The sequence below is a fragment of the Salmo salar genome, chromosome 16, assembly GCF_965601325.2.
Source record: "Salmo salar chromosome 16, fSalSal1, whole genome shotgun sequence".
Lineage (NCBI taxonomy): Eukaryota > Metazoa > Chordata > Actinopteri > Salmoniformes > Salmonidae > Salmo > Salmo salar.
This window is the reverse complement of record NC_138306.1, coordinates 39,292,566-39,308,686: the sequence shown is the minus strand read 5'-3', so window position 1 is coordinate 39,308,686 and position 16,121 is coordinate 39,292,566. Positions and strand designations below refer to the sequence as shown.

Below are 16,121 nucleotides of genomic sequence, written 5' to 3'. Positions count from 1 at the left end.
AGCAATCAGGGGAGAAGGGTCTTGGTCAGGGAGGTGACCAAGAACCCGATGGTCACGCTGACAGAGCTCTAGAGTTTCTCTGTGGCGATGGGAGAACCTTCCAGAAGGACAACCATCTCTGCAGCACTCCACCAATCAGGCCTTTATGGTAGAGTGACCAGACGGAAGCCACTCCTCAGTAAGAGGCACATGACAGCCCGCTTGGAGTTTGCCAAAAGGCACCTAAAGACTCAGACCATGAGAAACAAGATTGACTGGTCTGATGAAACCAAGATTGAACTGTTTGGCCTGAAAGCCAAGCGTCACGTCTGGAGGAAACCTGGCACCATCCCTACGGTGAAGCATGGTGGTGGCAGCATCATTCTGTAGGGATGTTTTTCAGCAGCAGGGACTGGAAGATTAGTCAGGATCGAGGCAAAGATGAACAGCGCAAAGTACAGAGATCCTTAATGAAAACCTGCTCCAGAGCACTCAGGACCTCAGACTGGGGTGAATGTCCACCTTCCAACAGGTCAACAACCCTAAGCACACAGCCAAGACAACACAGCAGTGGCTTCGGGACAAGTCTTTGAATGTCCTTGAGTGGCCCAGCCAGGGCCCGGACTTCAGATCCCGGACTTGAATTCGAAGGAACATCTCTGGAGAGACCCTGAAAATAGCTGTGCAGCAACTCTCCCATCCAACCTGACAGAGCTTGAGAGAATCTGCAGAGAAAAATGGGAGAAACTCCCCAAGTACAGGTGTGCCAAGCTTGTAGCGTCATACACAAGAATACTCAAGGCTGTAATTGCTGCCAAAGGTGCTTCAACAAAGTACTGAGTAAAGGGTCTGAATACTTATGTAAATGTGATATTTCAGTTTGGTATTTTAAATAAATTAGCAAAAATGTCTAAAAACCTGTTTTTGCTTTGTCATTATGGGGTATTGTGTGTAGATTGATACATTTTTAGGGGGGTTCAGTTTTAGAACAAGGCTGTAACCTAACAAAATGTGGAAAAAGTCAAGGGATCTGAATACTTTCCAAAGGCAATGTATATGAATCTACTTTGATGATGTCATACACTGTAGATCTCCATTAGTGCATGGTTGACTGTAACAAAGTAGAATGCGTTTCATGTGTATATAGATCAGTGGTCACCAACCTTTTCTGAGTCAAGATCGCTTTCTGAGTCAAAATGCAAGCTGAGATCTACCACTCAGATTTTTTTTTACATAACTTAGAAAATGTAAGCTTATGCAACATTAACCAATCAAAAACAGTTCTGTAACAATGACGTTTGTGCAGTAGGCTATAGGCCCAATACATTATCATTGCATATTGGCTAAGCTTGAATTGACTTGCCATTGTTGTTCTTCTCAGACCATTTTGAAATTATATTTACAAAATGTAGGTGTATGATCACACTGGTAGTAGATCATTTGTTGTATTACTTATGAGGCACCGCTGAGAGAGCATAATAATAATAACAACGCAAGCTTATCGGAAATAATTTGCTATACTCATTCATTGCAGTGCTGGTTGTATCGTGAGTGGAAGTAGCGAGAACGTGCATTTTATGGCTTATAAAAGTGTTGAACAAAGTGTTGACAGTGCTGAATAACAATTTAAACATGAACATACTTTTAAAAACAGCAGCCGTTTTCTATATGTGTTGAGTCTCTCTCTAGTCATGGTTTTAAGTTTTGCTGTGCGTTCGAGATTTCTTTTTACAGTCTATGGCTCAAGGAAACTGTGCAGACACAGATAGCTCAGTGGTCTGAGCTATCTGATTGGCCAGCGGTAAGCCTATGGGTTCACTTGATCTTCTCTGGGCCTGCCCGGTAGGCGGAGTTCTACCTTCAGACACATGAAATGGTTAAAAATGGGAACACTTTGCCTTTCCGGGGCTAGGGCTGCTGAATCAAGTGCCCCTCCAGCCAACAGCACAAAACAAATAAAAAACATAGGAACGCAAGGCTTTACCGTTGGGTTTTTACAGAAATGTTTGGGGATCAACTAGGAATGCCTTGGAGATCAACAGGTTGGTGACCACTGATATAGATGGATTATATGCACCGATCTGAGACCCTCTCCCTCCCTCCATCCCCCTCCCTCCCTTTGTATCTGGGCCTGGCTTGGCCAGCTGTCCAGAGCAGAGGAGATGATGAATGGTCTGGATGGATGCTACTGTGAGAGGACCTGCAGCGTCAAGGGGGTCGTCTACAGAGAGGACGAATCATTGACAGATGGCTGCAGGAACTGCACATGCACGGTGGGCTATGTGTGTGTTTGTGTGCGTGTGTGTGTGTGTGTGTGTGTGTGTACAGTATGTGTACACTGACTGTACAAAATATTATGAACACCTGCTATTTCCATGAAATAAACTGACCAGGGGAGTCCAGGTGAAAGCTTGGATTGTTGATGTCACTTGTTAAATCCACTTTCAATCAGTGTAGATGAAGGGTAGGAGACCGGTTAAAGAAGGATTTTTAAGCCTTTAGACAATAGAGACATGGATTGTGTATGTGTGCCATTCAGAGGGTAAATGGGCAAGTCAAAAGTTTCCCGTGTGTATCAAGAATGGTTCACCAACCAAAAGACATCCAGCCAACTTGACACATCTGTGGGAAGCATTAGAGTCAACATGGGTCAGTATCCCTGTGGAACGCTTTTGCCACGTTGTAAAGTCCATGCCCCAATAAATTGAGACTGTTCGGAGGGCAAAAGGGGCGGGGGTGCACTCAATATTAGGAAGGTGTTCTTAATGCTTTGTACACTCATTGTATATAACTGGTGTGTGTATGTGTGCTTGCATTTGGTTTTACTATCCTTGTGGGCTTCAGAAGTGCTGACATTTCACCAGTCCCCATAAGGAAAAAGGCTATTTTAGTGATTGGGGTCATGGTTAGGGGTTAGGGAAAATAGGATTTTGAATGGGAATCAATTTTTTGGTCCCCACAAAGATAGTAAAACAAACGTGTGTGTGTGTGTGTGAGGGATTCAATCCCATTGTTGACCCTGCCTATGTTTTTGTCTTCTGTTAATCAATTGTTGGTGGGGGGGGGGGGGGGGGGGGGCAGTACTCCATTGTTGATGGCTTATGTTCTCATTACTTCATTGGTTTGAGAGGAGTGTTGCCCTAGATATTTAAAGAAAACAGCACAGAAAACACTGAGGAATTATAGAAAACATACACAGTAACTAGGATTAAACAGAGCACCAGGACTAAGCTATGCTGGACAGACCCTCTCAAGGGTCTACTTTCCTCTTCACCAAGTATGTCAAAGGAGCGTGAATACTTATGAGAGGGCTGGGGTTATTTACCACATCAAAAGAGATTTCACCTCTGTCACTCTCCCAGCTATAGGACATGCATTACTTTCTATGCCACTGGACTCCTGAAATGAGCCAATGGGGTGGATCTGTGGCTTAGCACCTGCAGCTGAGATAAACTGAGGAGATCACATATTTCTCAGTACATTACATTGGTATAATGTGAGTAAATCACATCTCTCACTACATTGCACCTAATTACTCTCGACAGATGATAATTGTCGTCTGCGATTCGTTCCGCCCCGTTCGTCTAATGAATCATCGGTGCTCATCGACGTGTCACTTCCCTGATGCAGACTGCAATTATGCCATTAGATAGACGTGTTCGTTACCTTATGTGTGGCAATTAGCCGCGACCTTTGAAACTCAAAGGTCACGGCATTAAGATGTTATCAGTTATGGTGGATCAGTCACATACAGTGGTTCTTCCTTTAAAAGTTGCATCATACTGCAGCACAGCTTGCAGGGTGCTGCAGAATGGTGTGGCACGTTGGAGTGCATGACGTCATAGTATTTTACTCTCAGCCATTGTCTCCATTAATGCTAGTTAATGCTAGTTGGACCAGCAGAGGACATCTTTGAGAAGTTAAGTTATTGAAATTACATGGAGCTGTAGACCTAAGTGTCTTGTTTACTGTAGTTGTTTTAGCGTAACTTACTTATTGGCATAAAGGCATACATCAATATAAAGTATATCAATCAATCATTCATTAATTTGTGCGTGTAATCACACAGCATACAAGTCATCCATGTCTTAAAATACATTAAAGCATTTTAGTTCTAAAACGATATAACAAAGGGAGCCTTGAATAATTAAACAATGAATAAACCGCAACACAATTGAATTCACAAATGCATTTGACTGTTTTTAATATTGGTTGTACTTGAGACTAGAGGTCGACCGAATGGCCGATTTAATTAGGGCCGATTTCAAGTTTTCATAACAATCGGTAATCGGTATTTTTGGGCACCGATTTGCCGATTTTTTTACTATTTTTACTATTTTACTATTATTATTTTTTAAATATATTTAAATGTATTATTTATTTATTTTTTATATATCTTTTTTTTATTATTATTATTAATTTATTTTTTATATATATTTTTTTTATTTATTTTTTTTATTTTTTTTATTACATTTTTATATATATTTTTTTTTTACCTTTATTTAACTAGGCAAGTCAGTTAAAGAACACATTCTTATTTTCAATGACGGCCTAGGAACGGTGGGTTAACTGCCTTGTTCAGGGGCAGAACGACAGATTTTTACCTTGTCAGCTTGGGGATGCAACCTTACGTTAACTAGCCCAACGCTCTAACCACCTGCTTTACATTGCCAAGGTAAGTTGCTAGCTAGCATTAAACTTATCTTATAAAAAAACAATCAATCAATCATAAACACTAGTTAACTACACATGGTTGATGATATTACTAGTTTATCTAGCCTGTCCTGCTTTGCATATAATCAATGTGGTGCGCATTCGCAAAAAAGGACTGTCTTTGCTCCGACGTGTACCTAACCATAAACATCAATGTCTTTTTTAAAATCAATACACAAGTATATATTTTTAAACCTGCATATTTAGTTAATATTGCCTGCTAACATGAATTTCTTTTAACTAGGGAAAATGTGTCACTTCTCTTGCAAACAGAGTCAGGGTATATGCAGCAGTTTGGGCCGCCTGGCTTGTTGCGAACTGTGAAGACTATTTCTTCATAACAAAGACAGCAGACTTCGCCAAACGGGGATGATTTAACAAAAGCGTATTTGCGAAAAAAAAGCACAATCGTTGCACGACTGTACCTTACCATAAACATCAATGCCTTTCTTAAAATCAATACACGGAAGTATATATTTTTAAACCTGCATATTTAGCTAAAAGAAATCAAGGTTAGCAGGCAATATTAACCAGGTGAAATTGTGTCAGTTCTCTTGCGTTCGTTGCACGCAGAATCAGGGTATACAGAATCTGGCTCGTTGCGAACTAATTTGCCAGAATTTTACGGAACTATGAAATAACATTGTAGGTTGTGCGATGTAACAGGAATATTTAGACTTATGGATGCCACCCGTTAGATAAAATACGGAACGGTTCCGTATGTCACTGAAAGAATAATGTTTTCGAGATGAGAGTTTCCGGATTTGACCATATTAATGACCTAAGGTTTATTATATTATAGTTAAGTCTATGATTGGATATTTGATAGAGCAGTCTGACTGAGCGGTGGTAGGCAGCAGCAGGCTCGTAATAGTCAAAGGTATATGATTTAGAGAGAAATAGTCGACGCGTCATAATTCCTGTAATAACTTGCGGCTGAACTTGAAAGGGGTTCCTTCGTTATTTTACCGTTCATGTCTTCCATAGAGAATGTCTTGATCTACTTCAAATAAGGTCTGTGTTTTGTGCTTAAACCGCCTCGGCTTTTTGATACCCGTGTAAATCTCACTAGGTAACGTTTGTCAACATATTTTCATAAATTCACTCTACAAAATAAATTATCTTCGCTTATATTGATCAGAGTTATATCCTATGGATATCTACACAGTTATAAAATTGGCAAGGTGGTGTAAGCCTAAACCAAACACAGACCTTATTTTAAGTTAATCTAAAAATATCCTATGGAATAAATGAAGAAACCGCTTTTCAGATTTTGCTAGAAGGTGTCATGGGAATTATGACTCGCACTTTGGTAGTCAATTCTTACCATACCCATTATTAAAATAGGATTTCCTGCATATAGAAATTACCGTTTTTGTTTTCAGCATTCATCACAGGTAACTTAAACTCGATTTTTATTATTGAGAGTATTTGTCTCCTAAGCAGACTCTTCAGAATCGTTGTCACTTCAGAGCTGTGTGTGTGTGTGTGTGTGTGTGTGTGTGTGTGTGTGTGTGTGTGTGTGTGTGTGTGTGTGTGTGTGTGTGTGTGTGTGTATATATACACACACACACACACTTTTGTTCGATAAAGTTCATATTTATATATAAAAACAGCATTTTACATCGGCGCGTAACGTTGACTAACTATTTTCCCTCAAATGCATCCGGTGAAACAGCGCTACAATTTACTAAATTACTATTCGAAAACATTTTTAAAATGTAATATTGTCATTCTAAGATTTATAGATGAATATCTCTTGAAAGCACCTGTAATGCCAGATTTAAAAATAACTTTACTGGGTAATCACACTTTGCGATAAAAGGGGATGCGATACTCAGAAAATAGGCTAGCAATACAGGTCAGCACCATCTTGGAACAATCCCATATCAAATCTAGTCTTGTATACTATTGTCAATAATCCCTTACCTTTGATTGTCTTCATCAGAAAGCACTTCCAGGAATCCCAGGTCCACAACAAATGTATTTTCATTCGAAAAAATGAATCCTTTATGTTCCAATAGCTTGTTCTTGTTAGCGCGTTCTGAAGGCTGCTCCAAAACTTCCGTTGTGCGTGGGACAGCTCTTTCGAAAAAATTCATTTTTTTTTTATTTAGGTTCGTTCAAACATGTCAAACGTTGTATAACATAAATCTTTAGGGCCTTTTTCAACCAGAGCTCCAATAAGATTCAAGGGGGATGATTGCATTGTCTTTCAAAACGTTTCGAAAGGGGAGGGTAGCCAGGGGCGCCGGCGTCATAATGGTGGTAGCCCTCCTCATGTGACCACGTTCCACTGCGTCTCATTCATTCAGTTTTCACAGTAGAAGGCTCAAATCACTTTGTAAAGACTGGGGACATCTAGTGGAAGCAATAGGAAGTGCTCAATGAACCATTGCTCACTGTGTGAATTACAGGCAAAGTGGTGAAGTTGAGTCCGCAATTCAGAATTCCACATCCTGTTACGATCGGTCTCGGGGTTTTGACTGCCATATGAGTTCTGTTATACTCACAGACACCATTCAAACAGTTTTAGAAACTTTAGGGTGTTTTCTATCCACAGGTAATAATTATATGCATATCCTAGCTTCTGAGTTTGACTAGGAGGCCGTTTCAAATGGGCACAATTTTTTTTCAAAAAGCGCTGTAGCGCCCCCTATCCTAGGCGACCGTCAAGAGGTTAACCCACTATTCCTAGGATGTCATTGAAAAAAAGAATTTGTTCTTAATGGACTTGCCTAGTTAAATAAATAGGGCTGAGTGACTCACTCATTTCTGGCTTCCGTTCAAAATAAGTTATATTATACTGCGAAGTTAAAGACACTCTTTCTGATTGTCTTTAGCATGCTGTCTCTCCTCTCGCTACAGCTAATTTTGTTTTAATTACTATGTGGATTATAATAGGTATTGATGTAATAGTAGGGATTGATGCATTTGATATAATAGTAGGGATTGATGCATTTTTCGTAAGGGTAAATCTGGTCTGTGATATTGAGTACTTTGGAGTACTTAAGCATCAAATACATTGCAAGTTCGCCCTTTTTTTGGCCATTAGGCTACACTTCACAATAGGACTCGACTCTGACTGACCACAGTATCTATCGGTAGTCTAAACTGTGGCACAATTTGGGGGCTTTTTCACACCTAGCCTAGCTATTAGACTATCCTTTTGTAAATTAATGGAGGTATAAATGTTTGTCAGTCTTTCTCCTATCACACTAGAGTCCTGCATCAGGCTTAACAAAATCAGCTGGTGGGTGGTCCTGGAGTTGAGAGAACTTTGGTAAATAAAATGGCGCAATTACACTTGACATGTGGACTGACAATTTTAGAAAAATAGGATACTTGTGCCTTACATACAGCCCATTACATAAATGAAGAGTGGATGTTATCTACCACAGAGTAGGGCAGAGCAGCTCAAAAATGCAGATCACATAAGACCAGCTATTGTGAAAGAATACTTGTGGATCTTGTTGATTTCCTCTATCGCTTCAAGAGGCCTACTGTCCACCTGGTAATTGTGTGGTTCCAAAGGATAAAGGGTCACCTTCAGATGGACGACATGAATAGCAGTGCCTTGCGAAGGTATTCACCCCCTTGGCATTTTTCCTATTTTGTTGCCTTACAACTTGGAGTTAAAATAGATTTTTGGGGGGTTTGCATCATTTGATTTACACAACATGCCTACCACTTTGAAGATGCAAAATATTTTTTATTGTGAAATAAACAAGAAATTAGAAAAAAAACGGAAACTTGAGTGTGCATAACTATTCACCCCCCAAAAGTCAATACTTTGTATAGCCACCTTTTGCAGCAATTACAGCTGCAAGTCTCTTGGGGTATGACCCTATATGCTTGGCACATCTAGCCACTGGGATTTTTGCCCATTCTTCAAAGCAAAACTGCTCCAGCTCCTTCAAGTTGGATGGGTTCCGCTGGTGTACAGCAATCTTTAAGTCATACCACAGTGTCACGACTTCCGCTGAAGTTGGTCCCTCTCGTTGTTCGGGCGGCGTTCGGCTGTCGAAGTCACCGACTTTCTAGCCATCGCTGATCCCCTTTTCATTTTCCTTTGGTTTTGTCTTGTCTTCCATCACACCTGGTTCCAATCCCATCAATTACATGTTGTGTATTTAACCCTCTGTTCCCCCCTCATGTCCTCGTCGGTGATTGTATATTGTAAGTGCTTGTGCACGTCTGTCCTGGTGTGCGTTGGGTTATGTACCCATTTATTTTATTATTCTGTTTTCCGGTGGGTTTCGTTAATAAACTGCGCCGTTGGAAACACAGTTATTTCTCTCCTGCGTCTGACTTCTCTGCCGCCAGTTCACACCCCTTACACACAGATTCTCAATTGGATTGAGGTCTCGGCTTTGACTAGGCCATGCCAAGACATTTAAATGTTCCCCTTAAACCACTTGAGTGTTGCTGTAGCAGTATGCTTAGGGTCATTGTCCTGCTGGAAGGTGAACCTCCGTCCTAGTCTCAAATCTCTGGAAGACTGAAACAGGTTTCCCTCAAGAATTTCCCTGTATTTAGCGCCATCCATCATCCCTTCAATTCTGACCAGTTTCCCAGTCCCTGACGATGGAAAAACATCCCCACAGCATGATGCTGCCACCACCATGCTTCACTGTGGGGATGGTGTTCTCGAGGTGATGACAACAAGATCCACAAGTATTCTTTCACAATAGCTGGTCTTATGTGATCTGCATTTTTGAGCTGCTCTGCCCTACTCTGTGGTGGATAACATCCACTCTTCATTTATGTAATGGGCTGTAAGGCACAAGTATTCTATTTTTCAAAAATTGTCAGTCCACATGTCAAGTGTAATTGCTTGTAAGTTGCTCTGGATAAGAGTGTCTGCTAAATGATGTAAATGTAAATGTAAATGATGAGAGGTGTTGGGTTTGCGCCAGACATAGGGTTTTCCTTGATGGCCAAAAAGCTCAATTTTAGTCTCATCTGACCAGAGAACCTTCTTCCATATGTTTGGGGAGTCTCCCACATCCCTTTTGGCGAACACCAAACATGTTTGCTTATTTGTTTCTTTAAGCAATGGCTTTTTTATGGTCACTCTTACGTAAAGCCCATCTCTGTGGAGTGTACGTCTTAAAGTGGTCCTATGGACAGGTACTCCAATCTCCACTGTGGAGCTTTGCAGCTCCTTCAGAGTTATCTATAGTCTCTTTGTTAACTTTCTGATTAATGATTGCCTGGTCCGTGAGTTTTGGTGGGCGGCCCTCTTTTGGCAGGTTTGTTGTGGTGTCATATTCTTTCAAATTTAAATTAATGGATATAATGGTGCTCTGTGTTCAAAGTTTCTGATATTTTTTTATAACCCAACCCTGATCTGTACTTCTCCACAACTTTGTCCCTGACCTGTTTGGAGAGCTCTTTGGTCTTCATGGTGCCGCTTGCTTGGTGGTGCCCCTTGCTTAGTGGTGTTGCAGTCTCTGGGGCCTTTCAGAACAGGTGTGTATATATACTGAGATCATGTGACAGATCATGTGACACTTAGTGCACACAGGTGGACTTTCTTTAATTAATTATGTGACTTCTGAAGGTCATTGGTTGCACCAGATCTTATTTAGGGGCTTCATAGCAAAGGGGGTGAATACATATGCAAGCACCATTTTTACGGTTTTTATATTTTTATAATTTTTTAAAACATCTTATTTTTTCATTTCACTTCACCAATTTGGACTATTTTGTGTATGTCCATTACAAGAAATCCAAATAAAATCAATTTAAATTGCAGGTTGTAATGCAACAAAATAGGAAAAATACCAAGGGGGTGAATACTTTTGCAAGGCACTGTACACGGTACACTGTATCGGCAGGATAGAACAGCAACCTCTGGTAAGACAAGGGATGACGGTCTATGAATATTTGTAAACAACAGCTGGTGCACGATATCTAAGGAAGTCTCGAGGTTTTGCTCGCCTGAGGTAGAGTGTCTCATGATAAGCTGTAGACCACACTATCTACCTAGAGAGTTTTCATCTATATTCTTCGTAGCTGTCTGTTTACCACCACAAACCGATGCTTGCACTAAGACCGCACTCAATGAACTTATATGGCCATAAACAAACAGTGAAACTCTCATCCAGAGGCGGTGCTCCTAGTGGCCGGGCACTTGAATGCAGGGAAACTTAAATCGGTTTGACCTCATTTCTACCAGCATGTTAAATGTGCAACTAGAGGGATAAAATCTGTAGACCACCTTTACTCCACACACAGAGACACGTACAAAGCTCTCCCTCGCCCTCCATTTGGCAAATCTGACCATAATTCTATCCTCCTGATTCCTGCTTACAAGCAAAAATTATAGCAGGAAGCACCAGTGACTCGGTCAGTAAAAAAGTGGTCAGATGAAGCAGATGCTAAGCTACAGGACTGTTTTGCTAGCACAGACTGGAATATGTCCTGGGATTCTTCCGATGGCATTGAGGAGTACACCACATCAGTCAATGGCTTCATGTGCGTACAATGACTGTACGTACATACCCCAACCAGAAGCCATGAATTACTGGCAACATCTGCACTGAACTAAAGGGTAGAGCTGCCGCTTTCAAGGAGCGAGACTAAACCGGAAGCTTATAAGAAATCCCACTATGCCCTCCGATGAACCATCAAACAGGCAAAGTGTCAATACAGGACTAAGATCAAATTGTACTACACCAGCTCCGACGCTTATCGGCTTGCAAACTATTACAGACTACAAAGGGAAGCACAGCCGTGAGCTGCCCAGTGACACGAGCCTACCAGACGAGCTAAATTACTTCTTTGCTTGCTTCGAGGCAAGTAACACTGAAACATGCATGAGAGGATCACCTGTTCCAGACGACTGTGTTATCATGCTCTCCGCAGCCGATGTGAGTAAGACCTTTAAACAGGTCAACATTCAAATAGATTACCAGGATGTGTACTCCGAGCATGCGCTGACCAACTGGCAAGTGTCTTCACTGACATTTCCAACCTCTCCCTGTCTGAGTCTGTAATGCCAACATATTTCAAGTAGACCACCATAGTCCCTGTGCCCAAGGTAACCTGCCTAAAAGACCACCGTAGTCCCTGTGCCCAAGGTAACCTGCCTAAAACTACTAACCCGTAGCACTCACATCTGTAGCCATGATGTGCTTTGAAAGGCTGGTCATGGCTCACATAAACACCATTATCCCAGAAACCCTAGAACCACTCCAATTTGCATACCGCCCCAACAGATCCACAGATTATGCAATCTCTATTGCACTCCACACTGCCCTTTCCCACCTGGACAAAAGGAACACTTATGTGAGAATGTTATTTATTGACTACAGCTAAGTGTCCAACAGTATTGGGCCCTCAAAGCTCATCACTAAGCTAAGAACTCTGGGACTAAACACCTCTCTCTGCACCTGAATCCTGGACTTCATGACGGGCCGCCACCTAGGTGGTAAGGGTAGGTAACAACACATCCGCCACCTGATCCTCAACACAGGGGCCCTTCAGGGGTGTGTGCTCAGTCCCCTCCTGTAGTCCCTGTTCACTCATGGCTGCACGGCCAGGCACGACTCCAACACCATCATTAAGTTTGCCGATTTTATTGTTATTATTATTTTTTCACCTTTATTTAACCAGGTAGGCTAGTTGAGAACAAGTTCTCATTTGCAACTGCGACCTGGCCAAGATAAAGCATAGCAGTTAGAGACATACAACAACACAGAGTTACACATGGAATGAACAAAACATACAGTCAATAATACAGTAGATAAAAAGAAAACAAAAAGTCTATATACAGTGAGTGCAAATTAGGTAAAATAAGGGAATTAAGGCAATAAATAGGCCATGGTGGCAGGGTAATTACAATATGGCAATTAAACACTGGAATGGTAGATGTGCAAAAGATGGATGTGCAAGTCGAGATACTGGGGTGCAAAAGGAGCAGAATAAATTAATACAGTATGGGGATGAGGTAGATAGATGGGCTGTATACAGATGGGCTATGAACAGGTGCAGTGATCTGTGAGCTGCTCTGACAGCTGGTGCTTAAAGCTAGTGAGGGAGATGGGAATCTCCAGCTTCAGAGATTCTTGCAGTTCGTTCCAGTCATTGGCAGCAGAGAACTGGAAGGAAAGACGACCAAGGGAGGAATTGGCTTTGGGGGTGACCAGTGAGATATACCTGCTGGAGCGCGTGCTACGAGTGGGTGCTGCTATGGTGACCAGCGAGCTGAGATAAGGCGGGGCTTTACCTAGCAGAGACTTGTAGATAACCTGTAGCCAGTGGGTTTGGCGACGAGTATGAAGTGAGGGCCAGCCAACTAGAGTGTATAGGTCGCAATGGTGGGTAGTGTATGGGGCTTTGGTGACAAAACGGATGGCACTGTGATAGACTGCATCCAGTTTGTTGTGTAGAGTGTTAGACGCTATTTTATAGATGACATCGCCGAAGTCGAGAATCGGTAGGAGGGTCAGTTTTACGAGGGTATGTTTGGCAGCTGATGACACAACAGTGGTAGGCCTGACCACCGACAACGATGAGACAGCCTATAGGGTGGAGGTCAGAGACCTGACAGTGTGGTGCAAGGACAACAACCTCACCCTCAACGTGATCAAGACTAAGGAGATGATTGTGTGCTACAGGAAAAGGAGGACCGAGCACACCCCCATTCTCATCTACGGGACTGTAGTGGAGCAGATTGAGAGCTTCAAGTTCCTTGGTGTCCACATCACCAACAAACTAACGTGATCCAAGCACACCAAAACAGTCATGAAGAGGGCACAACAAAACCTATTCCCCGCTCAGGAGACTGAAAAAATTTGGCATGGGTCCTCAGATCCTCAAAAGGTTCTACAGCTGCACCATTTAGAGCATCCTGACGGGTTGCATCACTGCCTGGTATGGCAACTGCTCGGCCTCCAACCACAAGGCACTACAGAAGGTAGTGTGTACGGCCCAGCTTCCTGCCATCCAGGACCTCTATACCAAGCGGTGACTGTTCTCTCTGCTACCGCATAGCAAGCGATACCGGAGCGCCATGTCTAGGTCCAAGAGGCTTCTAAACAGCTTCTACCCCCAAGCCATAAGACTCTTGAACATGTCATCAAATGGCTACCCAGACTATTTCCATTGCCCCCCCCCCCCCCCCCTCTTTAAAGCTGCTGCTACTCTGCTATTATCTATGGATAGTCACTCTAATAACTCTACCTACAAGTACATATTACCTTAATTACCTCGACTAACCAGTGCCCCCACACATTGACTCTGTACCGCTACCCCCTGTATATAGCCTCGCTATTGTTATTTTACTGCTGCTCTTTAATTATTTGTTACTTTTATTTATTTTTAGGTATTTTTCTTAGCTGCATTGTTGGTTAAGTAAGTAAGCAAGTAAGCATTTCACTGTAAGGTCTACACCTGTTGTATTCGGCGCATGTGACAAGTACAATTTGATTTGATGTGTGGTTTCAGAGCGAAGCCAGCTGCGAGCCTGCGACCAGGCACGGTGGATGACATGTTTCTGCTGCATAGCAATTTGAAGAAATCCTGTGATGAATGGACTGTTTTTTTGTTTTAGTATTATTATTTGTTTTCTAATATTAGAAGATTCTTTAAAGCAATTTGATTTGTCAATGTGCCATATTGGATTATGAAAAAAAAAAATCTGTTCTTAATTTATGGCAAGGTTTCTTATTAGCCAAATGTTGAACAGACATGCAGACAAATTCAATAATGCAGGAAAATAGGAATAATAGCATACTGTCTGTCATACTGAACTCATTAAGAGGTGGCTTCTATCTTCAATATAATCATTCATTCAGAAGGTTAAACCCATAGGTCTTAATCCTGCATAAATAAAATTAGATTACCAAGTTCATTTTTCGTTAGGTTATAATAATCCATGCCTTCGGAGAATGTTATGAAGTCCAAAAGTTATGGGACGAGTTAGAAATGTGGTTGTCAGAAGTATTACAATGGAAATTAACTTTTAATCCATCTGTCTGCATATTTCAAGACATGGCATGTAAAGGTGCAGTGAGATGGGTTGGACGATACTTTTCTCGTCAACCATCTTGAAAAAACGTATACTTAAACAGAAAATCAACCAATGTCAGCCTTTAAATGTTTATTTGGGGGGGGTTGCCTGATGCAGGACTAGCGGCAGACAAGAGAGACTCTTGGACTGAAACATTCACACCTCCATTCATTTCCGAAAAGATAGTCAATTTGTTCGAAAGTTCTGACTAGCGATAGATCAGCGTTCTAACTCCCCCTTGTGATAGTGTGGTGCAATGACAGAATGACGCAATTTACCACAATCTGCCACCATCTACCACAAATGGTCGTGGCATATTTTTTTTATTTTGGTTTATGTTACCTTTATTTAACTAGGCATAAGCTCAACTTTTTAATTGAGGCACCACTGTACATGTTCCTTTTGAGCAAAGTTGAATTATCTGGGAGGAATGGGGTGAGCTACAGAGGTAGAGATATGCATCTCATACTTATTTAATTCTTAAGACTGAATACTCCCCTGACCACTTATATTAAGATGTGTTTAATTCTGTTGCCTGTCAGTTTGAGTGACTTCCTGTCTTTTCTCTCTCCTACAGAACGGCACGGTGCAGTGTGAGACTATCTCCTGCCCTCCCCCTCAGTGCCCAGCGGACACCACGCCTGCCTACGTGAAGGGTGCCTGCTGCATGGAGTGCCAACGTGAGTGAAGTGTTTTAACTTAAACACGCAGAGATGGACACACGTATGCACACACACACACACACACATAAACACTCCTCTTCTCACACACTCAACACAGAAACACCAGAGACACACATAGCACGCCTCCACAACGGCTGCTTGGCAACTGACCACAGCTCTGCGTTACTAAGCTGCTCCCCAACACACCTCCTGAGATGCTCCATACTTTTGCATATACATGGAACAATCAATTATTCAACAGCCAGCTTCTCAACAGAGGTGCCCACATTGACACAAATGGGAAACAGAAATCAGGGGTCGCAGGATGTGAGATGAACTAGTTCCTGTTTACAATAGACAGGATGATGCTATGAGCCGGGAGCTCGTCCCGGACTTTCAGGGAGTTTTCTTTCTAAGAAAAAAATTACAATTATGAAATGGAAGTTGGAAGCTGTTGGAGTATCCTTGTGTCTGGCTGAGTGGACTATGAAACATTAAGATAAATGTCTGTGTGTTTTGTATTTGATCAATAGCCGTTTGCTATATACGCTAAAACTTGTAGTGTATTTGAGGTTTAAAACTGCTTCTGAAGTTTGTAATTTCCACTTGATTTTCCCTGACAAAAAATTTATCAACCCCTACAAAAATGTTCATTAATTATAATCCACATAATAATTCACATTTCCTTCTACTGCGGGATTATTTTCCTGCTGTAGCAAACTGGCTCAAATTAAGATCCTATATCT

At 41.7% G+C, this 16,121-nt stretch overlaps 1 protein-coding gene across 1 annotated transcript in view; it reads left to right on the top strand.

The window, feature by feature from the left end:
- LOC100380741 (protein kinase C-binding protein NELL2a) overlaps positions 1 to 16,121 on the top strand; it is a 117,948-nt gene that overhangs the window by 27,603 nt on the left and 74,224 nt on the right. The window contains exons 8-9 of the mRNA XM_014148812.3: positions 2,124 to 2,252; positions 15,291 to 15,393. Coding sequence (XP_014004287.2) covers positions 2,124 to 2,252; positions 15,291 to 15,393 — 232 coding nt within the window. The remainder of the gene's footprint in view (positions 1 to 2,123; positions 2,253 to 15,290; positions 15,394 to 16,121) is intronic.